Source organism: Caretta caretta, chromosome 4, assembly GCF_965140235.1.
Source record: "Caretta caretta isolate rCarCar2 chromosome 4, rCarCar1.hap1, whole genome shotgun sequence".
Taxonomy (NCBI): domain Eukaryota; kingdom Metazoa; phylum Chordata; order Testudines; family Cheloniidae; genus Caretta; species Caretta caretta.
Window position 1 is genome coordinate 139,527,752 of NC_134209.1, and position 25,872 is coordinate 139,553,623.

Sequence of the window (25,872 nt, forward strand, 5' to 3'; positions counted from 1 at the left end):
ATTTGTAATTGCCCAAGCACGAAGATATTTTAATTCTAGATTATGCACTTAACCTGGCACTACAAGGATTTAAAATACAACTGCAAGAAATAGCACCAGCAATTATACTATGTAGGGTAAAAGGCAAGGGCTAGTGATGGTATAAATTGAAATTCCTACACCCTGAAAACAAGAATATATACTAACAGTTACCAAGAGATGTGGCAACTATTTGCCACCATCAGCTTCAGGCCACCACTACCAACCCTTGCATGATCTTCTCTGGATGCTGCAATCTCATCTTCCTCCTATGTGCATATGAGATACAAACAAGGAGCAAATGCAGAAAGTTTCTATCAGCTATTTGGTAACAGATTTAAGCAAGAGAACTGAATAATAGAAGAGACATGGGTTTTACATCTTGTTTTATTCAATGGCACCAACTGGCAAATCAATAATGGTGGGTTACAAACATTTTGGCTGAATCACAAGCCAAATCAATACAACTTGGAAAACGGCTACACAAGTTGCAGAGAAAGCATCCTGGTGTTTGTCATGATAACGACTGAAACCAAGACAAATATAACAGGTGGTGAGAGTCAGCTCAGTGCACGGAAACAGGACGGTACCTGTGGTTTGTGACATAACTCATTTCTACCCCTTCCAAGGTCCTTGTTTGCAAACCCTTCACAGATCATTTGATTTTTTCCCAGCACTTAAACAATTCTGCATTAGGCTGCTTCCACAAGTATAGTATAGATCCCTAGCTTAGATCAATCCATTTGAGTTGTTCCTAATCCCACTGCACTGGCATATGCAGTCAGGATATCTACTACTTGTTTCGTTTCCAGGGTCATTCGAGCTTCAGTCAGCCAATCCTGTGCCACTCTCCTAGACTCCCCTTTCAGCTGGTTGACAAATTTAGCTGCCAGCTCCAGATCTCCATGTTCAATGCAATATGAAGCATAGGATAGTAATTTAAATGTGTCCAGATCTTCAGGGCTGAGCTCAGCAGGTGGTTTCAGTTGCGGAGGATGAAACAGGAGAAGCGACTGTAGGTAAGAGAGCAAGTACTGATACAAGCTGTTTCTGGTTTCATCGATCATGGCCACTCTTTTTGCCAGTTTTTGGACTGTGCAGAAACGTGCCCTGAGTGCTTCTTCACTATAGACTCCCCGGGTCAAAGATTCTTGGGGGAGGGCTGCCACTAAGGCTTCGGTAAATGCATTGTCAGAACAATTGGCTTTGATGGCCTCAACTGCGCACTCCAGTGGCTCAGTGGGACTGTCCCCAGATGCCGTCTTCAGACTGTATTTTAAAGCCTCAACTGAAAGCCACAACTGATGTGCCTTTCTGGCTTCTTCTTCAGCAACTGCGTGGCCTGCAGAATAAACCCAGAGAGGAGGTTTTTGTAGACTGACATTGACATGTGTGTGTGAGAGAGACTGCCACATCAAGGTAAAGTAACTAAAGATTGCACCCTCATAGGCCAATGAATATTGGGGTCACCCTGCAGTAGAATCAAGCCTGGTGAAAACCAGTGTATAGCTGGCAGTCTGCAGTTACACGAACACAGGGTATGGCCAGCATGCTAGAAGGCTGTTTGTGAGCAGCCTAGGCAGGAACTACTACAGCAAGGTATTCAGAGTAGCAGCCGTGTTAGTCTGTATTCGCAAAAAGAAAAGGAGTACTTGTGGCACCTTAGAGACTAACCAATTTATTTGAGCATAAGCTTTCATGAGCTACAGCTCACTTCATCAATGAAGTGAGCTGTAGCTCACGAAAGCTTATGCTCAAATAAACTGGTTTACCATGCCATGTAGTCCCTGGCCATTTCATTATAGATCTCCCCTCTCTTACCTGCTGAAACTCCAGCTTGAGTTCCTGTTCTTGGATCTTCAGAACCTCTCTCAGGTGATCATCAATGAAGTGAGCTGTAGCTCACGAAAGCTCATGCTCAAATAAACTGGTTAGTCTCTAAGGTGCCACAAGTACTCCTTTTCTTTTTACAGCAAGGTATTGTAAGACCCTGCAATCTTGGGTGCATGGTTGACACAGTACCCCACTAGTCTGGATTGTGCTCTGCTACATCACAGTCATTACAAAACATTTCTGCCCCATTTTCCAGTACTCACTCTCTACTGCCTGCTCAATTCCTTTCAGCCGGGCATAGGCTGTGTTGATATCCAAAGTGAAGTTGTCAAGTTGTTCCTGAGTAAGGCGTTTGAATTGCATTTCCTGTTCATTGAGCTTCTCAGACAAGCTCTGAAACAAGAAACCTAACATAAATCTAGTACCAGTGTAAATAAATACATAAACAAATACTTCATGGAGAGAGATCAAAATTATACCCTTTAGAACACAATATCACAGATCAGTTTATTGTATGCCTTCCAAAGACAACGCATATTATAGTAAATACAACATCGCCCCGGCAATCAGGCACCCTAACCTGAGAGTAGGGCCAAATACTATTGCACTTGCTGTTTAGTATCAGCAAATCCTCTCTTCCATCAAAAAGATTAAAAGGAATAGAACCTGAAGTGACCAAAGAGTTTGTGTATTCTATCCCCTTTCAGTATAATTGGCCTGAATTAAAGCGTACTGAAGGATGCATTTGTAAGACTGCTGTCCAGTGGGACCCTTACATGATATGCATCTCGCAAGGCTATCACAGTAAACTAGATACCATGCCATGTAGTCCCTGGCCATTTCATTATAGATCTCCCCTCTCTTACCTGCTGAAACTCCAGCTTGAGTTCCTGTTCTTGGATCTTCAGAACCTCTCTCAGGTGATCGGTGTGAGCAGCTGCCTGCCTGCGGAGCTGGGTCCTCATTTCACTCTCCATTACTTCTCGGACTTCTTCTATCTGTACATAAACAGGCACTAGCTATAAGCCTTCATCTCCTAACTGCTTGCTGATAGCCAGAGTGATGTTACTTAAAATTAACCCAACAATAATTTTCTTGAGGACATATTCCTGACATCACTGAGCTTTTTATAAAGAGACTATACAACTTTACATTTTTTAAATTAACAGCGTTTTAGAGACACCTTGAAAGTTCTCTTGCTCTGTTGGTTTGTCTTTCTAATGGCTAAAAGCCCATAATGCTAGTAACCAGTGATTACACTTGCTAGACCGTTAACAGTGCATGCTTTTAATTTTAGACATGCATGAAAAATAAAAATGGCTCAGATAAAAGTATACATAAAAAAAATTCTAAAATTTCCCCCATCAGGTCTCAAATTAAAATGCTTCTAACTTTTTTTTCCCCTCCTCTATCCCCAGTATTTTATTTCAAGCTATACACATAGTGTCAGATTAGCTGCTTATAAACTTGACACATTTATTTCAGGCGTGGCTGTATGTTTTCCCAATCCCTGAATGTTTTTTGCAATAATGAGCCACATGAGAAGTCAGTAGGCTTCTAGTTCTTTCTTGTACTGAGCTTCCTGTCAGTGAACTGTTCACTCAAGCTAGCCCTGGTCACTAGTTATTTTTAGTTCATTGAACAATTGGGATTTCCACGGTTTTCCCTTTTCTTCAAATGTCACAACAACCTGGATGCAAACAGCAAAATTAAAACAAATTGGGGGGGATCCAAAGATCTCAATCAGAATGCAGCTTTGGACAACCAGAACCGGGAGTGAAATCTTGGCCCTACTGAAGCTAATGGGAGTTTTGCTGTTGACCTCAGTACAGCCAAGATTACACCCTGCTTTTCAGAAGTGCACACATGCAAGATTTCAAGTCCTGTTTGCAAGCACTCTCTACAGCTTGCTGACCATATACGAATACAAATACCCAATACTTGTGTGTAATAGCTGTGGCTGACTATGCAACTGCATGGAACATTTTCAAAAGTACTTAGTGACTCACGGGCTGTTGAAAATTTTACCCTACAAGCCTAATTTGCACACACATTTGAGAATCAAGCCTCAATGTCCAAAGCTATATTCCTGTTTTCTAGCCAGCTGCCACACTATTAGTTTGCGGCTTGGAAGATATCAGACTTCACTGGTGAATTCCACTGCAGGCAGAGAACATACTGGAAAGCAGCAGCATGGGAGGACCAATTCCCCTACGTTTACTGTACCTTTTTGTCCTGGTCGATCTGGATCTCGCTTTTGCGGTGCTCTAGTGCTTTTGCCACTGCTGTCTCAAGTGCTCTCTTATCTTCCAGTTTTTGCTTTTCCAGGGCTGCCTCAATGTGCTGCTGTTCTCTCACTCTCTGATCGGCCAGTTCACTGTTGAGCTGGTCAATACGACGATGAGCATGGGCAATGAGAGAATTTAAATCATCTGTAGACAGCTGACCAGCTAGAGAGAACAAGTTTTATTAGAAATAGATCACTGCAGAAACAGTCAGACACACCACTTGCACTACCCAGCGCGCACACGCACGAAATAAGATCATCCTCAGGTCACAAACTGGGCATATTTAATACTCAACTAGTACCTTACTAACTCTCCCCCTCTCCCTGCCCGGACACCCATCCAAGCCTTTCTGGACAGCATCTACAAACTAACTAAATACAAGAAGGAGCCACCAAAATGCTCATCTCACAATATTTCACTCTTAATTGCCACCCTGCCAGCCCCTTGACTTTTTCCCACCATTCTTCTCCACCCCACCATTAAATCTAATTTAGAACTGTAAGTTCCTCGTAGCTCAAGAACTGCCCTTTTATTGGTTTTTAAAGCACCATGCAGCTATTACTGTGCTAATAAGCCATACAGCACCTCAAGGGATGTAGAGTAAAGCAGGTGCAAAGTCTGGGTGAGACTAGATATGGATGACAGTGAGCTTGCTGAAGCTCAGTCCTGAGAAGACGAGCAGGGACAGCAAGTGAGAGGAGAGCAAGTCAAAGTACTGGCAGCTATTATACAAGTTTCTCTGATTGAGGTTTTTATCCAGCATCTGTTACCAGAGTCCACAAGCTGGGGGTCTGGTTGATCAAACAGTGGCAGAGATCAAAACTATATCTGCATATGGTCAAAGGTTGCAGCCTTTTCTTTGGGATGTAGACCTGGCCACCTTTGGCACTCAGGACCAGATTTCTACAATGTGTGCTATACAGGGCTCTCTCTCAAACCCATTCCCAAGCTACAGCCAGTGCAGAAGGCAGCAACCTGCTTGATAAGCAGAGTATCTTACCATGAGGAGATTTTACTTGTGCTCCAGGATCTACATCTGCTATTGTCTTCTGGGTGGAGCTTAAAGGTGTTGGTTCTTACCTAGGAAGCTCTACATGGCCCAGGAAATGAGATCTCAACCTGTTAAATGGGGGAAAGAGGGATGCTCCCCAGCATGTAAAAGGATGAACCCCTGGCCTCAGGCTATCCTACACAAAAAGTCACCCCAACACAGGCTGCCCCAGTAAAGATTAGCAGGCATACTTGAGCTGCACCACCTTGCTGTCAGTAGGGAAGAAATGGGGCTACCAGCAGAGCATTCTCTGCGATGACCCCTTTTCCTCTGGAATGTTCTCTCCCAGTCCTGGTTCAAAATAGCCCAAGCTTGTTGACAGGGCTGGCCTTACCATGAGGCAAACTGAGGTGGGCGCCTCAGATGCCAGACTGTGCGGGGGGTGCCACTAGGACCCAGAGTGTAGAAAATTGTGTCTGTTGCTGGTGCACATGGATTCTCTCTGCTCTAGATGCACGGAGATGGGGGAGTGCTGTGCTGGAGGAAGGAGGGCACAAGAGACATAACAGGCAGGCAGGAGAAAAGGGAAGAGGGAATAACAGAAAGCAGCAGGAGCTGCAGGGAGAGAGAGGAGGAGGAGCCTCTTATGTACCTCCCTAGCACCCCCAGGAGCCTGGACTGATTAACACCAGCTTCTCAGAGACCTTCCTGTTTCTTGCTGCTTCCCTGAACCCACTTCAGGAGAACAGGCAGTCAACTGAAGTAGTAGGAGACAGTTAGGCCCTTAAGACGCTGATATCTTCCCTCACCCAGGCCCTGCTACCAGCCTGCTTATTGTCCCCTTCAACTGAGTGTTGAGAGCCACTATAGCTGGCACAGAACAGCAGTCATGAGTGAAAGAAGAAAACGCCCCTCTGGGGCAGCATTTAGAAAAAGAGAACAAGCAAAGGAAGCTTTTCTAGCTAAGCAGGAAGGAGCTCTCCTGAGATACATAGACACAAATGTTCACAGTGAGCCTTCCGGCCCCAGTGAGGACGTGAGTGGCGAGGAGATGCCTGATCTTCCAGTTAGTCAGTGTGCAGGTGACCTGGCAGCTACTGCAGCATCCATATCTCCATCTCAAATGGATGTAACCATGCACATTCCTGAAGAAAAGTGCAGATCAGAGAAGAGTATGGTGGAGACACAAGGAATAGCTGCTGCTGAGTTTAGTTCCTTAAGTCTAGATGATCCAGGACTGGGGACCCACTTGAGCAGTAGCCTGAGGGACTTCCTCTTACTGAATGGGCCACAGCAAGTGAAAAATTTCATGTTCCCCAAAGACAATGAAAATAGAAGTTTCCAACCAACACATTACTGGCGTGAAATCCCCAGTGGTGACAAAGTGGAGAGGCCCTGGCGTTTGTACTCAAAAACCCAGAATGCTGCATACTGTTTTTGTTGCAAACTCTTCCAGTCTAATGTTCCAGCAACATTAGGTTCCACAGGAACAAAGGACTGTAAAATTTTGGCTAGAAATCTGGCATGCCATGAGAAGGCAGCAAGTCACCAGACAGCATTCCATAGGTGGAAAGAGCTTGAGATGAGACTAAGGTTAAAGGCCACCACAGATGATCAGCATCAAGAGAAGATTGCATCAGAGTCTCTTTACTGGCAAAATGTTCTGAAGAGGCTCATTGCCATTGTGAGAATGCTTGCGACCCAAAACCTAGCACTGTGTGGCACTTCAGATCAGCTGTATGTGCCAAACAATGAAAACTTCCTTAAAATTGTGGAGCTGATGGCCGAGTTTGATGCTGTACTCCAGGAGCATCTAAGAAGAGTCACCACCCAAGATATGTACACACACCACTACCTTGGAAAAACAATTCAAAATGAGATCACACAGTTACTGGCAACAAAAGTCAAACGGAAGATTGTGGCAGATCTGAAGTCAGCAAGATATTACTCTGTTATTCTGGACTGCACACCTGACATCAGCCATACAGAACAAATTACTTTAATGATGCGTTTTTGTAACAGAACCTAGTGAAAATGTCCCTGCAATGGTGTCTGTCAGAGAGCATTTTCTAGCATTTATTGACATTGATGATACTACAGGAGCTGGTATGACAAATGTGCTTCTCAAAAAGCTGGAAGATACAGGCATTGCGATAGCTGACATGAGAGGTCAGGGTACGATAATGGTGCCAACATGAGAGGAAAGAACAGAGGAGTGCAGACACAGATCCGAGAGTTAAACCCTCGAGCTTTTCTTGTCCCCTGCAGTTCTCATTCATTGAACTTGGTGGTCAGTGATGCAGCATCAGCTTCTAGTGAGGCTCCTGAATTTTTTAATGTAATTCAAAGCATCTATGTATTTTTTCTCTGCATCAACTCATCGATGGAAAATTTTGAAGCAATATCTGGGAACAGCCTCTCTGACACTGAAACCACTGAGTGCCACACGGTGGGAAAGTCAAGTGGAGGCGATAAAGCCTATCAAACTCCATATTGGGAAGATGGATAATGCCATGGTTGCCATTATGGAGGATAATGCTCTGACGGGAACTGTTCATGGGAGAACAGTAGCAGAGGGAAATGGAATCACCAGAAACATACATAACTTCAAATTTCTGTGTGACTTACTGTTGTGGCATGACATACTGTTTGAAATAAATGTTGTAAGCAAGAGACTCCAAGATGTTCCCCTTGATATATCTGGAGCAATGGAACAACTGGACAAAGCAAAGTCATACCTACAGTCTTACCGGTCAGATGAGGGATTCCAAAACTTTCTGAAGAGTGCACAGAAGTTGGCAGAGGAACTTCACACTGAAGCTATTTTCCCACCCGTTCAAGAATACAAGAGTCACCGAAGAAGACGACATTTTGATTACAAGGCACAGGATAATCCCATAAGAGACCCCAAACAACAATTCAAAGTTGAATTCTTTAACCAGGTGCTAGATTGTGCAATACAGTCAGTTGAAGAACATTTCTTGCAGCTCAAGGAACACAGCAGTATATTTGGTATATTTGATATTCCAAAACTCCTCACTATACCTGAAGACCACCTACACCAACAATGCAGGGCACTAGAGACAGTGTTGACACATGATGACATGCGCGATATTGATGCAAGTGATTTAGGTGATGAACTGAAAGCCCTTTCAAGATACATATCAGCAGGATTAACTCCAAAGGCTGTTCTGGAATATATGTGCACAACTAGGATGACCACCCTCTTTCCAAATGCTTTTGTTGCTCTGCACACACTTCTAACGCTTCCTGTAACAGTTGCCAGTGGAGAACGCAGCTTCTCCAAGCTGAAGTTAATAACAACACATCTACGCTCCACAGTGAGACACAGGAGAGGCTGGTCAGCCTAACCATCTCAGTAGAGCATGAACTGGACCAGACTGCGGATCTTCAGCAGGAAGCAGTTCAAATCTTTGCAACCAAGGCGGCATGGAACGCACCACTTTGATTATTCAAACAGATAAAAATGCCAGTGTTTACTATGCAGACAAGAAAAGTTACCTTTGCTGTTCAGGCGTTTGAAAGTTAAGTGTTACTTAAAATTTTTGAACAAAGCATTTTAAGTTGTTCGTTCTCCTTTATTGGGATAGGCAGCAGAGCAATACCATGAGAGGAGAAGAACAGGAAGAAGGCAGAATTGAGACCTTTCAAAGTTTTGGCCCAAGCGAGGGGGCATGGGGACGTCATTTGAGCTCCCCGCCTCAGGTGCCAAAATGTTGTGGGCCAGCCCTGCTTGTTGACCTGCCAAGCATGCGCTGCTAAGTCCATCCATTCCGGTGGGCACTGGAGGAGGAATTGATACTGCTGGGCATGGGATTTTATTTGGGGGAATGTGCTGCGAAGGGGAGTTTTTAGTCCAGTTTAGGACTGCTGATCAATGATTAGTATGACGTGGACAGGTGGCAGGAAAAAGCGCTGCTCCTGTGATGAAGCGTTGTTTGTAACTCCTTGTACTGTGTGTAAGTTAGATGTCAAGGGAACCAGCTCCTTGTACAAACTGCTTTGGTTCAGAGTTTTTAAAATCGAACTAAGCAAGTTGATAAATTTACCATTTTCCTAATGTGAAGAATCTACAGTGCATTTAGGCCAAAATTTTTCAAGCATCCACTCATTTTGCAGGCCCTACTTGATCTCAAGGGCCTGGTTTTCAGAGGTGCTGAGTATCTACAAGTTTTAAACGGTGCTGGTGGTGCTCAGAACCTCTACAAAATGAGGCTCAAGGTGGGCATAGGACAATTGAGGAACTAAAAATTAGTGGGCACTGGAAAATTTAGGCCCAAATGGCTTACCCAAGGTTATCCAGCAAATCAATGGCAGGACACAAAACTTTCTGGTTCACAGTTCTGTGCTCCCAATCATCTGGGATCAGCATAAGGGCATACCTAGTGACATGCCAATATTCATGTAAGGAATTTAACCATGCAGTTGTTAGTATTTACAGTAACTGTTACCTGAGCAGCAAAACTATTTCAAGTGTATGATTTACAAGCACAACAGACAAGAACCAGACTACACACAGAACCTAAATGGGAAGTATTCCAAAGTAAACCTCAGCGCTAATAAATTTTATAAATGCAGCAACCAAACACTAGTTGATATTGCCTAGTTGTAAAGCAATGCACAACACAAACACAGAAAGAGACTTGAGAAATAACATTCATAAGAGCAGAAAAAGTTACAGTAACTCACCTAAATCAGTTATCTCTGCAACAGAAAGAGGAAGGTTTGGAAAAATTAATGAACAGTCAACACAGCAAATCAATTAGTTGGTAAAAGCATGCAGAAATGTACATGAAAACATACCACTCATAGCTTTGTATTTAGAGTGCCTAGCATATTATAGGGAGTCTTTTTTAGTTAGACTGGCAGCTTTTTCTTTTTGTTAAAGCTCTTTAAAGTCCCTTTACATACTACCAACATTAAACCCACAACATCAAAGCCTCTAAAAATCACATTCCGAAATCCATAAATGCAGATTTTAGAGCTTTAACAGTCATAGCAAAGGAGCAGTGCAGATTAAGCTAAAATAGGTTTAAGACTAAGGACTACAAATTTTAATTGGGAAGCACAGCATTACACTTTGAAGTTAGTCTTTCAGTTTTCGTTATTCCAGAGCAGAGGTTTCCACAACATACCTATTGCTCGACACACAAACACTTCAGAATACAACTCTGAAACATTTAATTATGAGCAGCAATATGGTTCATTAAACTTGTTATTTGCTCAAATGAAGCTCTCTCAAGACTGGAATTTAAGACAGACCAGCACAGGGAAGATTTCCCCCAGAAAACGCAAACTGAATGTGGCCTCTTTGTGCCCTTGCCCTGCAATTAACAGCTTGCAGGTGGGACATCTACACTTGCAAGGAGCCCAACTGAAGTGCATTGTCACTTGCAGGATCAGGGCCCGAGCATGAAAGCTAAGAAACAATTTCAAGAATTAACACAGAGTGCAGAACTAAACACCTGAAAAATGAACCTGCTACAATTCATAGCCATGAGTTCCAATATGTTCATTTTTCTAGACACAGCCTTTTACATCTAAAAAGGCTGCTCACATTTCACAGATTTATTCTTATCACTGTCTTTATTAATTAAATAAGGAAAATTTTATTAAACTTATTTTCAAAATAGCTTTTCTTGTTTGTTTGAAGAGAATTTGGCAAAAACAGTTTACCATCTGCAAAGACCTAGAATGCTATTTTTGGGCCTGAGGTGAAGTTTTTTTTAAAATGGCTGTTACAAATTCCTTAAAAATAAAAGCAGTAATCACAGAAAATGTGAACTACTGCAGCATGATTCAGCACAGCTATATCCTACTAAGTTAATATTAATTCACAACCTGTAACATACACAAATATGTTATGTCTACAAATACGTAGACCAATTCAGAAGCTACCTCATTAAAAGCTATGAAAAATTTTTTTTTATATTGGATATAAAACAAAATCTTAGATTGTTTGATAAACCATCATCAGAACAGCATAACTGAGGTTTCCTGAATAACGCTTGCTGCCTGGTTTTTTCCCCCTTTGTTTCGTGCTAGGATACAAATCCTGACTGCATTAATTGCATGAGGTACACAGGTACAAGATTTATTCTGACAAAATTCCCTATAGCGCATCAAGCTCTGCAAGTCCTTTAGGTAAGGTAACTGAAATTTTAAATTACTGTTTAAAGAATTTGTGACTCTCTACTTAAATATGTTTCAAATGGTTCCTAATATGGGCTAGCATATTTTTAAGCCAGGAGAAAAAAAACCCAAGCACCTAGCAGAGAAATTCCCCAAAGAATAAAAAACTCCAATTTCACTGACAGAAGAGCTGTAATGTTATCAGGCCAGGCTTATTTGCTGCTCTAACACAATACTCCACTCTCTGTAGAACCATATTTAGTAAGTCACCTGACAAGTAAAAAGAACAGTAACTTAGAAAAATGTGTATTTACTTTTCAAAGTTCAGTGCTGAAGTTACTGCTGCCAATTTCTCTGACCACATAAATATGAACAAGTATCTGGTAAATACACTATTTCCAACACAGGTTTTGCTTTCCACTGCATGCACATAAAGCTATGGGCCTCAACAGTGAGACGGGCATTCTCTCACTAATGAACGGTATGAGCACACTAAAAAACCAGCAGCATTCTCTCAGAATCATATCAGTATCCACTACTACAACACAAGACGACAATTTAAACAAACATCATTAAAAAAACGGCAAGAGTCCGGTGGCCGAAAGCTTATGCTCCAATACATCTGTTAGTCTATAAGGTGCCCCATGTTAAGGAAAAGTTAGCACATGTGACTCCATTTTGGTTTGGGGCCCACCAGTGTCTAAAAGCAAGCACATCATGCACCAGGAGGAGTGTTCCTTAGATACTGCATCCTTGTAAAAATCCTCCTCCTTGTCTCCAGCCTGCCTTGACTCCCAGTATCTGTTTTTTGTTAGTCTCTAACTCCCTGTCTCCTGGCCTTTGATGTGAGGCCTCCCATCCTGATAATAAAAGTTACTGATGCATGGCTTTAGGACCATGCTGTGTAATTAACATACTGGTTTAGCACGAGGAATGCACCAAGCAGGGATAGATGGTAGATAAGAAAAGGGTTTGTTTATTGGCTAAGGTTTCCGATGCACGAGGGCAACATGCTTTGCTAAAAAGTATATAACCTTTGTATAATCTGTATTCGGGGTCCCCTCCTGGCTAGCAGGGGGGCACCACGCTTGAGCGTAATAAACTTGGTGTTTTTTGGGAACTCTGCAGTTGTGGACTTTGTTTATGTGCCTCAGCCTAGATTCGAACTGTGCGTGTCCTACCAGGTGTAATTCGCAGCATTTGTGTGCACGTCCTACCAGGTGTAATTCGTAACACCCAGGACTCTTTGCCGCTTTTAAAGACCCAGACTAACACGGCTATCCCTCTGATCATTTAAAAAAAAAAAAAATCACTTCTTAAATTATAAACATGCCTTTGCATATCCATAAGATGAATCATTAAAACATCCCTGAAAGCTATTAAGTGATAGCCTCAACTATGTCAAGGAAGCTAAACATTGTCAGAAAGTTATAGACTCCCAGGGCCAGATAAATGCCAAACCATTCTTCAGAAGGAAGGCCTGGATTTCGCAAAGCATTTAAGCATATGCTTAAGTTCTTTGTTCTGAAAAGGGAAGAGTTATGCATATGCTTAGGGGCTTTACTCAAAGGGACTCAGCAACAGGGCAAAACCATGGTATTTAATAATATATACTTTCCAAATGAAAGAAACATCCTTATGCTTTATCTCTGTTGTTTAACATATCTGTCATGTTATCTGATGATCACTGATGCAGTAGAGCAGTAGCTGTTCAGTACTATCTCAAGAGAGCTTCTGTGTGACATTAAATGGACTTGCTCCATTTCAGTTCAAGATAATTTAATTTAATCTAGCTAACTGTACACTGGTTACTCCACCCATATTCTATAAAAACTCAGCTACAGATCTCTTTAAACAGTTTACTGCTTTATACAGTTTATATTCCATTAAGAATCTCAGAAAGGAAATATTACAGATTTGATTTTTTAATGGAAACAAGTAGAAAAACAAAACTAAGTTACTCTAGCTGTTACATAAATAACAGTTGCTTCTGCTTTATTGAAAGGACCCTTTTCAGTTTCACCTGGCCTTCTCTTTCCATCATATGGGTTTATCTACATCACTACTCTTGGAACACCTGGAAATTTAAAAGACTACAACAGAGGACAGCATAAGTACCTTTCTAATGTTAAGTTTCAGTGCGGGTGCTTTCTTCAAGCTACCCAAAAACCATCTCTTGTGATTTCATCACCAAGAGCATAATTGCTCCATAAATTACCTACTGAAAATGAGGGCCTTCTGTACCAGTTGGTTCAGATTACTTGGGATTTTAGAGTTAATTCACAATAGTTTACAATTAATGTATAGAAACAGAAAATTAAAACAATTGTATGTCAGTATACACAGCTGTAGCGCTCTTGGAGAACAAAGTGCTTTGTGCATCATTAAATATTAAAGGTAACATAACAGTCCAAGACTTACTGAGCCCCTTCCAGCCAGTTTGTATTTCCGGAGTGATACTATCCAGTTCTCGCTGAAATTCATCCTTAGCTTTCGCCACAAGTTCATGGTACTGAGCTACTATCTTAGCCTCAGATTGTGCTGCCTGAACCTACAAGATATAATAAAAATTGGGTTAGATATGATTTAATACTTGCCTTCAAAGGTATATCTATTAGGGCTGTCAAGCGATGAAAAAAATTAATCACGATTAATCGTGTAATGAAAAAAAATTAATTGCAATTAATCACTCTGTTAAATAATGGAATACCATTTATTTAAATATTTTTGGATGTTTTCCACATTTTAAAATATATTGATTTCAATTACAACACAGAATACAAAGTGTACAGTGCTCACTTTATATTTATTACAAATATTTGCACTGTAAAAAATAGTATTTTTCAATTCAGCTCATACAAGTACTGTAGTGCAATCTCTTTAGCATGAAAGTTGAACTTACAAATGTGGAATTATGTACAAAAAGATAACTGCATTCAGAAATAAAATAAATAATGTAAAACTTTAGAGCCTACAAGTTCAATCAGTCCTACTTCAGCCAATCACTGAGACAAACAAGTTTGGTTGTAATTTGCTTCCTGCTTCTTGTTTACAATGTCACCTGAAGGGAGAACAGGTGTTCGCATGGCACCTTTGTAACTGGCGTGGCACGATATTTACGTACCAGATGCGCTAAAGTTTCATATGTCCCTTCATCCACCATTCCAAAGGACGTGTCCATGCCGATGGTGGGTTCTGCTCGATAACAATCCAAAGCAGAGCAGACCAACGCATGTTCATTTTCACCATCTGAGTCAGATGCCACCAGCAGAAAGCTGATTTTCTTTTTTGGTGGTTTCAATTCTGTAGTTTCCGCATCGGAGCGTTGCTCTTTTAAGACTTCTAAAAGCATGCTCCACACCTCGTCCCTCTCGGATTTTGGACTGCACTTCAGATTCTAAAACCTTGGGTTGAGTGCTATAGCTATTTTTAGAAATCTCACATTGGTACCTTCTTTGTGTTTTATTAAATCTGCTGCAAAAGTGTTCTTAAAATAAACGTGTGCTGGGTCATCATCCGAGACGGCTATAACATGAAATATACGGCAGAATACAGGTAAAACAGAACAAGAGACATACAATTCTCCCCCAAGGAGTTCGGTCACAAATTTAATTACAGCATTATTTTTTTTAAATGAATATCATCCGCCTGGAAGCATGTCCTCTGGAATGGTGGCCCAGGCATGAAGGGACATAAGAATGTTGAGCATATCTGACACCAATACCTTGCAACACCGGCTACAAAAGTGCCACGCGAACGCCTGTTCTCACTTTCAAGTGACATTGTAAATAAGAAGCACGCAGCAGTATCTCCCGTAAATGTAAACAAACTTGTTTGTCTTAGCGATTAGCTGAACAAGAGGTAGGACTGAGTGGACTTCTAGGCTCTAAAGTTTTACATTGTTTTGTTTTTGAGTGCAGTTATGTAACCAAAAAAAATCTACATTTGTAAGTTACACTTTCATGGTAAAGAGATTGAACTACAGTACTTGTATGAGGTGAACTAAAAAATACTATTTCTTTTGTTTATCTTTTTTACAGTGTAAATATTTAATCAAAAATAATATAAAGTGAGCACTGTATACTTCATAATTGAAAATGTAAAAAACCACCCAAAAATATTTTATAAATTTCAATTGGTACTCTATTGTTTAACAGTGTGACCCATGGCACAGCCATGACTGGCACAGGTCAGTTGACTCAGGCTCAGGGCTATATGATTACAGTGTAAACATTTGGATTCAGGCTGGAGCTTCAGCTCTAAGATTCCACTCTCCTGCCCAAGCATCTACACTGCTATTTTTAGCCTCACAGCCCGAGCCAGCTGACCCAGGCTCTGAGACTCGGTGCTGCAGATTTTTAATTGGCAGTGTGGACATACCCTAAGAGTGTTCTACATCAAAGCTAAGTCCCTGAACACATCCAAGGGTTTAGCACTGATGGAACACAGTTAAGGTCATATCTATGCTCTAAGTCAGCCAGTTCTGAGACAATCCTATTGTATTGTTTATAGCCAAGATTGACCCTAGAGCTGTTCTGGTTTAGATCGGTGTGCTGATGTTCCTATCAATACATCAAGGCAAAAGAAAAGGCACATTTCAATAAAAGCAGCTTTATAAGTCATAAGAACCCTGCAAGGCAGGTAAGTTTTATCGTCACTTTACAAATAAGAAAGCTGAGAAAGAGAAGTAAAGTGATTTGCCTGAGGCTACACAGAAAATCACTGGCAAAACAGATGGTTGCTGCTAGTTCTGTGTTCTAACCACTGGACCATGGTGTCTCTCCTTTCCTATCTTTCAAAGAAATATGAATTTCTCATGAAGGTTAAAGAATATCACAACCCTCTAATTCACCTATAATATTATTTATTTTTTTTTCCTGAAGAGGGAAAACAAAAAAAGCAACTCCAGAGTATCGTGAAAAACAACAGTACCTGAATACGTCAAGTGTCTATTTATCCATTTTGATTGATTTATAACTAGCACCATGATCAAAAGCTACAACTTACCCAACTTCCATCAAACTAAAGAAACCATTCACCCACTAAAACAGATCAAGTAATTGAGCCACCTTTTCCCCACCCACCAGGATCTTGTGATAAATTGTTCATTGTGACAGGTCAGCTCAAAAGCTCGAATTATAGCTGAATGGTTCTGAATTTATACTCAGTATTTTTAAGCTATTGCAGGAGTTTCTGCACATGCTGGCAATTGCCCATTATGCAAATGATGATTTGTTAGAACAGACTTGGGAATCGTTACCTTTTTTACTTCATTGTCCAGGTCAATTATCATATGATGAAGATTCTCTTCTGCTGCAAGTATGTGAGATTTGGTTCCAGCGATCTGAGACTTCTTGGCATCATCAATCACACCCTTCATTTTCTCTAATTTTTCTCTGAAAAAGGCCGAAACTACTAATTAGCATATACAGAAGTTCCCTTCTTATCTGCACTGGCAGGGAGATTGATCAGATGACCTAACAAACTAACTAAAGGAGAACTTTAAACTCTAAACAGAGCTGCTAGAGGGTTCAATGTTTTAAACAGATTTGAAATTATGATTGTATTTAGTGTGAAATTTTCCTTCATAAAACTTTTTGCCCAACAGGTTGGGTTGTGAGGAGACAGATTTATTTTGGAAGCTCATTTAGTTTTATATTCTTAAATTGTATATGCAATTGTACATTTGTACATTGTTACATGCAGGGAACTGGGTTGGATGTACTCTGCCAAATCAAACACACCTGATATTTGAAAACTGAGCCACTTCTAGCTAATGCAAAGTTTAGTACTACAGAAATGCTTACATTTTTAGAAGTGAATTGGCTGTATAACTTTTGGCCCAAGTTTTTTGGAGGGTGTGATGAAAAGGAAATGGAGAGACCTTTATAAACTCAAACATTAATAGAAATGTTTTTGTGACTTTTTTTTTTTTAATTTAAGTTCTCCCCTTGCATAATTGGAAACTCAAGACAACAGCACTATGTTCCTGATCCAAAGCCCATTGAAACGAATGGGAAAGACTCCCATTGCTTCAAGGGACTATGAAGCAGGCCCTAAATGAATACAAGCAATAGAGCAAAAAGTAAACGAACAGCAGCCAGTCAGATTTTTATTATAGCTAAATTATCTTAAGTGTTCTTTAAAAATATTGGCTCTAGTGATACCTGTTTGACTATTCCTAACAGTAAGGGGAGGGGAAGAGCAGCATTCAACACTCCAATCATTTTGAATTTAAAAAGGATTTTTTTTGTTGAAAAAAGTTTACACACAGTCAGTGGCTATTAGGAGCATTTTTATCATTTACTAGCTTTCTGGGGGAGTTTTACTGATGGGCTTTCCTGAGTTCTTCCCACATGCTTTCAGGTTTTATTTTTCGCATCTCCCCAGAAAGAATCTTTCCAAGATAACCAAATTTTAGGTGTGTCCTACTTCCACATACACAGGCCCTTTAATACCATTGAAATCACTATTCTTCAGGAGCCTGCATAAATTAAAAACTCATAACGAAGAGTTAGAAGTAGTTATACAAAACTTTAGGATTATGTGCTGAAAAAGGATTATGATCTAAAAAGCAAGGATATGCGTCTTATTTTTAAGTTTCTAATGTAATTACTGCACAATCCTAAGGAGTCTAACTTTATATAACCAGGTTTTAAAGTTTTGGCCATTACAACTGATGATACCTAATGGTATTATTGATCCCTGTACATACAGAGGCCAGCTGTGAAATATCTGCAATACGTTTGCTAATACTGTTTAAGTTTATCCAAGATTTTATCTGCACAAGATATTACAGATATAATATAATCTTTTTTTTTTGGTCCACTGTCTCTTCTAATTAATAGTTCAGACCAGATTTGGGTTGTTTGGTCTCACTGCCACAGTATCTAAGCTTCAAGAGTGATCAGATTCATTCATTGTTTTATTAGAAAAAGGAAAGGAAACAATGAAAATATTTAAGATTTTACTGTTTCAGATTCTCTATTATATCAATCTTCTGCAAAATACCAAATCCAGAGACACCTGAGAAGCACATGCTAAGCACTCTTACATCAAGAGTATGCTTGGGTTAAATTCTTTAGTGCTGGCCTAGGTATAATCTAGTTATGAACAAGTCAATCTAATTTACACAAATACAGTTTACTGTGTGTCGTTTCTAGAATTTCTGCCAAATTGGACACTGGCAATATGTAATCAACACTATGAAATGCTCAGAACAACTTACTTGGCTTTCAGAAGGGCATCAGCAGCTTCATCCACAGCCTTCCTGCGATCTTTCAATGCTTCCTCCAAGGTCCGCCACTGAGCAGATTTTCTCTCTCCTGAAGTCTAGAAAGCACAAGCTTTCTAATTAGGCAAGTTATAACCACTAACAAAATTATCAGCAGGAATGGAAATTCAAAACAGCTGCACAAACTTGAAGGTTCCTAACTAATTTGCAATTAACTTGAAATATGCCCTTTTAAAAATTAACTTAAGTCATTTAAAAACAATTACCTTTGTTACTAATACTAACAACTGAAAGTTTTTAAAATCTAATTTTGTCAGAATTTATGCTGTTTACTTTATGCACTTTGTTCTGACTAAACAGTGAAAATAAACTAGTCAATTTCACATTGATCCTCCTGAAATAGAGAAATGTAGGAGTCTTTGGGTTGGACACTACTGGGAAATATTTGCTGATCTTTAAAAATGTAATACAAGTAAATAGAATACTAGTTCTTGTGTTTTAAAAATAATCTTTTAAAATTCAAGCTCTAGATTCAGTTTAATCTATATAATCATGTTCCTTTCATTTTAAAACAGATGAATATATTTTTCATACAGTTCCTATCAATCCAGTAGCATTGACTGCCAAATTCCCCAATGTGAAAAGTGGTATCACCATTTCAGACTTTCCACATAGGAGACCTCTCAAGCCCAGTCCTTATTAGCTATGGATATGCCTCTCTAAAGCTAATTAGCCACTTGAACACCTTCTGGCCTAGAACATGGCTGAAAGTAACAGCCCTCTGCTGAAAATAAAATCTAGAAATGCTAAATTAAAACACACTGGGACTGTATGTTGGCATAGCTAATGTACATTCCTTAGCCACAGACATCTTAGTGGATGTAGACACAGCCTGGAAACATTTTTGAGATACCGTACAACATATAACATGGCTGCTGAAGTTTTTGGCTTGGTTAAGAGGAACCAGGACTGGTTTGATGAGAATGACCCCAGAACACTCACTGCATGCTACACATCGAGTCTACATTAAGGATAAGGATTCAGCAGCTAGGAAGGTGGCTCATACCAGACTTTGGCAAATAAAAAACCAGTGGTCAGAAAAATAAAGCCATGGAGTTACCATGGACAGCAGACCACAAAGACACCCCAAAGCTGTTTTGCTGGCCTTTGTGCTGCGTATGGCCTCAGATGCAACGTGATAATGCATGCTGGACAGCAATTCGTTCAACTGACCAAAAAAAAAGAAATTCTTGCTCGATGAACAAACAGTTCAGTTTCAAATAGTTGATACTCAACTGCCCTTCCAACATTTCTGAGAAAGCAATTAATACTATTCAACAGCGCTCTTTAAAATAAGATCTTGTACTAGCCCCAACCTGATATGAGACCCTAACAGCAGTCAAGCAGCGGTCACAAGGGAAAGCACCCAGACCAGGTGCCATTCCAGCACAGATCTACAAGCAGGCTGGCTATCCTATTGCAAGGTGTCTTTCAAGATTCTTCCCCACTATCTGAGAGCAAGAGTCAGTGCTACAGGATTTCAAGTATGCCAATATCATTCACCCTTACGAAGGTGATAAGGCAAACTGATAGTCACCATGTCATTTTTCTACCTTCTGTTGCTGGGAAAAGCCTTCCATGGGTTATACTGAACAGATTTAACCCCTATCTTATGGAAATCTCCTCCCTGACTCTCAATGTGGATTTTGGGCTGGACAGGGCACTGCAGACATCATCTTCACAGCCCATCAACTTCAGGAAAAGTGACGGGAAAAAAACCATGACCTTTATATGGTGTCCATCAACTTAGCCACGGCTTTTAATTCTGTAAATCATGAAAGACTTTGGAAACTTTTATTCATCTCTAGATGCTATTCAAAGTTTGTTTTTGTCATTTTGTGCACAATGGGATGATGGCCAGAGTGGGGGAAAATGGCAAGATATCAGACTCCTTTCCAGTGGCACCAAACCAGGTTCATGATGGCTCCCACACTCTTTTCCATCCTTTTTTCAGCTATGCTTATGGATGCATTTCATAACACTGACAGAGGATTATTTATTCATTTCCACACCGATGGAAAGTTGTTTAATGCTTCCATGCTTGCATAAAAGTGGCAGATTTACTTAAAGAGCTCGTGTGCGCCAATGACTGCACTAGTTGCTCACTTGATTAGTAATAGTCGATTTATAAATGATCACTTCGCTCATGTAGTTAACTGCTTTGGTTTCACAGTTAGCTGAAAGAAAACTGCAGTACTATACCAACTTGTGCCAGGGGATGTGTACAATGCTCAGGTCCATGGAGAAGTTTTGTTACCTAGGGAGCATGCTGTCAAACAGTGCCACAACTAACTATGAGATTACCCATCAAATAGCTAAGGCAAGCTTTGCATTGGCAATGTTGTCACACTGCCTATGGAACACTACAGGCATACAAATAAGCGCTAAGATATGTTTATGAGGCAGTGGTGATAACACTTCTATATGGGATCACCACCATACCAGGAAACTTGATCAGTTCCATATGCGCTGTCTTCAGTCTCTTTGCTGGGTCACATAATGGCACAAGATTCCTAAACCAAACTCCTTAATCGTTGTTGGATGTCATAACAACTCAACTGCATTGGCCTGGGCCGCTCGTTTGTATGGCCAACCCAAGAACACCCAAGGCCATATATTATGGTCAGTCAATGTAAGGCACCCACTCTCATGTTGATCAGTACAAATGGTATAAAGATACACTGAAGTCAAGCTTGAAAACATGTCCGGGTGATCCCAGTAACTGGGAAGCAACATCCCATGACAGAGCAAGGTGGCAGCACATTTGTCATGCTGCTGTTAACCACTTTGAAGCAAGAGGTATCAGCAACTTATGAGAAAAATATGAACAGCACAAAGCAAGGATACAATAGCTTGCAGTGGTCACGGACAATTTTTTCTGTCCCACATGCAATTGTGTCTGCGCTTCTCACTTCAGACTGATCTGCCATATACTTGTTCATTTATAGTGTTTGCTGAATCCTCATACATTGACACTGATGTGAGACTCCATGATGACACATTCCATATTCACTACCAGACACTAACAAATGAACTTCTGTAGCAAGAGAGAGAAATCCACTGTAACTGAGTGTCCAGGGAGGCTGAAGTGTTCTCCGACTGGAACTATTTTAGCAATAGTAATGGTTTTAACAAAGTGATCTAAAATGGAGTTATAGGGCAGTTTGATGCCCTTACCACAATATTTAGTATATTCATTTCCTACACACTTCATGTATATTAAATGTTAACTCTCTGAATACCCAAATTGAGCAGGCAAATAAGAACTATCCCTATTTCACAGACAGGGAAACTGAGGAACAAAAGTGCCATTACATGTTCAAACCCCCAGGAGAAAAATCAATTATCTGATATTATCTTCGATTGTATGATAAACATTTCTAGATATTTCAGTAGACAAAGAGCTGCATCAGCATTTTATTCAGTTTACCTCAGAATTATCCATAGCCTCCTTCAATATCTGAGCATGAGTATTAACAGCCTGCACTGCAGCTTCCTGGGCAGTAATTGCCTGAAGGGTTACTCGAGCAGTACTGCTTAGGGCTCCTTCCAAAGCTGCTGCAAGAGCTGGAGAAATAAACAGTTAAAACACAGATAATTTCCTCCATCACCCTTACCTTAAAAAAAAAAAAACATTTGCATACATATGGGTAACACTCATGTCCCCCACAACATTTCCTCAATTGGCCCCATGATATTACTTTTCACCACCCAAAAGGATTACTGAGAATTCCTTAAAATTATCAAAAAAAGAACTTGTGGCACCTTAGAGACTAACAAATTTATTTGGGCGTAAGCTTTCATGGGCTAAAACCCACTTCATCAGATGTATTTTCCACTCCATGCAGTAGGAAGATACACACACACACACACACACACCATGAAAAGATGGGGGTTGCCATACCAACTCTAACGAGACAAATCAATTAAGGTGGACTATTATCAGCAGGAGAAAAAAAACTTTTGTAGTGATAATCAGGATGGCCCACTGGATCGTGTGGTGTGTCCTGGATGGAAGCTGGAGGCATGTAGGGAAGTATAGCAGTCAGTAGGTTTCCAGTACAGGGTGGTGTTTATGTGACCATCGCTTATTAGCACTGTAGTGTCCAGGAAGTGGATCTCTTGTGTGGACTGGTCCAGGCTGAGGTTGATAGTGGGATGGAAATTGTTGAAATCCTGGTGGAATTCCTCAAAGGCTTCTTTTCCATGGGTCCAGATGATGATGTCATCAACGTAGCGCAAGTAGAGTAGGGGTGTTAGAACAACGCTTCCTCAGCTCTCGTCCTCTAAGTCAGCCATAAAAATGCTGGGGCCATGCGGGTACCCGTAGCAGTGCCATTGACTTGAAGGTATATATTGTCCTCAAATGTGAAATAGTTGTGAGTGAGAACAAAGTCACAAAGTTCAACCACCAAGTTTGCCGTGACATTATTAGGGATACTGTTCCTGACAGCTTGTAGTCCATCTTTGTGAAGATTATGGATGTAGAAGCCCTCTACACCAATGTGGCTACGATGGTGTTTTCTGGAAGATCAAGGGATTGAAGTTTCCTCAGGAACTCAGTGGTGTCTCGAAGGTAGCTGGGAGTGCTGGTAGCGTAGGGCCTGAGGAGAGAGTCTACATAGCCAGACAATCCTGCTGTCAGGGTGCCAGTGCCTGAGATGATGGAGCATCCAGGATTTCCAGGTTTATGAATCTTGGGTAGCAGATAGAATATCCCATGTCAGGGTTCTAGCGGTGTGTCTGTGCAGATTTGTTCCTGTGCTTTGTCAGGGAGTTTCTTGTGCAGATGGTGTAGTTTCTTTTGGTAACCCTCAGTGGAATCAGAGGGTAATGGCCTGTAGAATGTGGTGTTACAGAGCTGCCTAGCATTCTCTTGTTCATATTCTGACCTATTCATGACGACGACGGCAACTCCTGTGTCAGCCTTTTTTATTATGATGTCAGATTTCAGAGTAACAGTCGTGTTAGTCTGTATTCGCAAAAAGAAAAGGAGTACTTGTGGCACCTTAGAGACTAACCAATTTATTTGAGCATAAGCTTTCGTGAGCTACGGCTCACTTCATCGGATGCATACTGTGAACTGGCTGCTGAGTACTTGAGGCAGGTCCTAAAAGGATTTTAGTGATGAAATCACTTCATCATGCATCCGATGAAGTGAGCTGTAGCTCACAAAAGCTTATGCTCAAATAAATTGGTTGAGCTACAGCTCACTTCATCGGATGCATGATGAAGTGATTTCATCACTAAAATCCTTTTAGGACCTGCCTCAAGTACTCAGCAGCCAGTTCACAGTATGCATCCGATGAAGTGAGCCGTAGCTCACGAAAGCTTATGCTCAAATAAATTGGTTAGTCTCTAAGGTGCCACAAGTACTCTTTTTTTTTTTATGACGTCAGAGTAATTCCTGAGGCTGTAGATAGCACTGTGTTCTGCACAGCTGAGGTTATGGGTCAAATGATGATGCTTTTCCACAATTTCAGTCCATGCACGTTGGCAGAAGCACTCTATGTAGAAGTCCAGTCTGTTGTTTCGACCTTCAGGAGGAGTCCACGCAGAATCCTTCTTTTTGTAGTGTTGGTAGGAAGGTTTCTGTGGGTTAGTGTGCTGTTCAGAGGTGTGTTGGAAATATTCTTTGAGTCAGAGACATCAAAAGTAGGATTCTAGGTCACCACAGAACTGTATCATGTTTGCGTGGGTGGAGAGGCAGAAGGAGAGGCCTCAAGATAGGACAGATTCTTCTGCCGGGCTACGAGTATAGCTGGATAGATTAATAATATTGTTGGGTGGGTTAAGGGAACCACTGTTGTGGCCCCTTGTGGCATATAGTAGTTTAGACAGTTTAGTGTTCTTTTTCCTTTGTAGAGAAGCAAAGTGTGTGTTGTAAATGGCTTGTCTAGTTTTTGTAAAGTCCAGAGATGAGTAAGTTTGTGTGGAAGGTTGATTTTTTATGAGAGTATCCAGTTTTGAGAGCTCATTCTTAATCTTTCCCTGTTTGCTGTATAGGAGGTTGATCAGGTGGTTCCACAGTTTCTTTGAGAGTGTGTGGCACAATCTCTCAGCATAATCTATGTGGTATGTAGATTGTAATGGATTTTTTTACCTTCAGTCCTTTTGGTATGATGTCTGTTTGCATTTGGAAAGGAAGATGGTGTATGTGGACTATGCTGCATCAAGGGCAAGCACAAAGGTTCTCACAAGCCCTAACACAAATTAAGCACTGAGTAAGATCCATTGTAATGGACTTTTCCCCTCTGAAGCAGTCTGCTCTCCAACACAGATCTCTAGTCATTCTTTCCCAGTGACCCAACACAAATCCCAGCATGGTTCATGCTGCCCTGCACTGCTAAGTCTGCTACAATAAGAATGCCACTTATTCTTACTAACATAAGACAGGCAGAGGAACCAGACAAAAAGGGAATGGAAAGACTATGGAAGCAGTCTTGTATAAAGAAACACTGTAGCTGCTTCATAAATTATCATTTGTACACTACCATATATACATATGGCTATATTGTATATTTACAACAGCATGAATTCCTATCTATGACAACCAAATTATATCTTAATTTACATACATGAAATCTTCTCTTGTTCCTCTTTGTCTTGCTGTGCAAGACGGGCTGCAACTTCCTCTGGTGGCCGTTCTTTTATGGCAGGGGAGTCTCCACCCACACATTCCTCACCTAGGCACAGAGATGAAGAGGGAAAAACAAGGCTAATGAAAAACCAAAATTAGTACCAGGGTTACTTATCGTGGAGGGACCATTTCCTTTTGAGTCTAATTTGTATTGGCAGCATCACTACCATCATCCAGCAACCTCCTCAAACCTTGTATTTCCAGAGTTGTGAAGTTTAGCCCGAGCTCTCCTTGCAGTCAAAGATAACTGCACAGACACACATACTCAGACTTATCCCTACATTTCTGCCAGTTGAAAAGGATAAACTGAACAAAAAATTGAGATGGAAAGCAATGCTAAAACACAGCTGGGAAACTAAACATAGACTGTCATATGCTGAATAACCATTGCTTTCCATTTCCATTGCTTTGTTAGCATGGCTGGGAAGTTCGGCCAAAGCAGTGAAAGGTTAGGAGGGAGGCTATAGAAAGATGGGATGATATAATTTCAATCAGCAGAGTTTAATTCTCCCACTGTTTAGGACCGTTCACTCTGCACTATTTTTCCCTGTCCCTAAAACACACAGTAAATGGACAATTGAAAAGTTATGGCCTAAATGGTTTTTGTACAGGAAGTCTGTGGAAGAGCGGAGATGAGAATCCAGATCTCCTGACT

At 40.8% G+C, this 25,872-nt stretch overlaps 1 protein-coding gene across 3 annotated transcripts in view; it reads right to left on the reverse strand.

The window, feature by feature from the left end:
* Positions 1 to 387: 387 nt before the first annotated feature.
* IMMT (inner membrane mitochondrial protein) overlaps positions 388 to 25,872 on the reverse strand; it is a 38,370-nt gene continuing 12,885 nt past the window's right edge. For 2 of the 3 annotated variants that reach the window (XM_048849182.2, XM_048849185.2), the window contains exons 6-15: positions 25,156 to 25,263; positions 22,008 to 22,144; positions 18,512 to 18,615; positions 16,544 to 16,679; positions 13,705 to 13,834; positions 9,841 to 9,855; positions 4,078 to 4,301; positions 2,718 to 2,849; positions 2,115 to 2,244; positions 388 to 1,360 (exon numbers count right to left, since the gene is read on the reverse strand). In XM_048849182.2, the coding sequence (XP_048705139.1) occupies positions 753 to 1,360; positions 2,115 to 2,244; positions 2,718 to 2,849; positions 4,078 to 4,301; positions 9,841 to 9,855; positions 13,705 to 13,834; positions 16,544 to 16,679; positions 18,512 to 18,615; positions 22,008 to 22,144; positions 25,156 to 25,263 (1,724 nt within the window). In that variant the 3' untranslated portion in view covers positions 388 to 752. The remainder of the gene's footprint in view (positions 1,361 to 2,114; positions 2,245 to 2,717; positions 2,850 to 4,077; positions 4,302 to 9,840; positions 9,856 to 13,704; positions 13,835 to 16,543; positions 16,680 to 18,511; positions 18,616 to 22,007; positions 22,145 to 25,155; positions 25,264 to 25,872) is intronic. The other variant, XM_048849184.2, reaches the window with a different exon arrangement.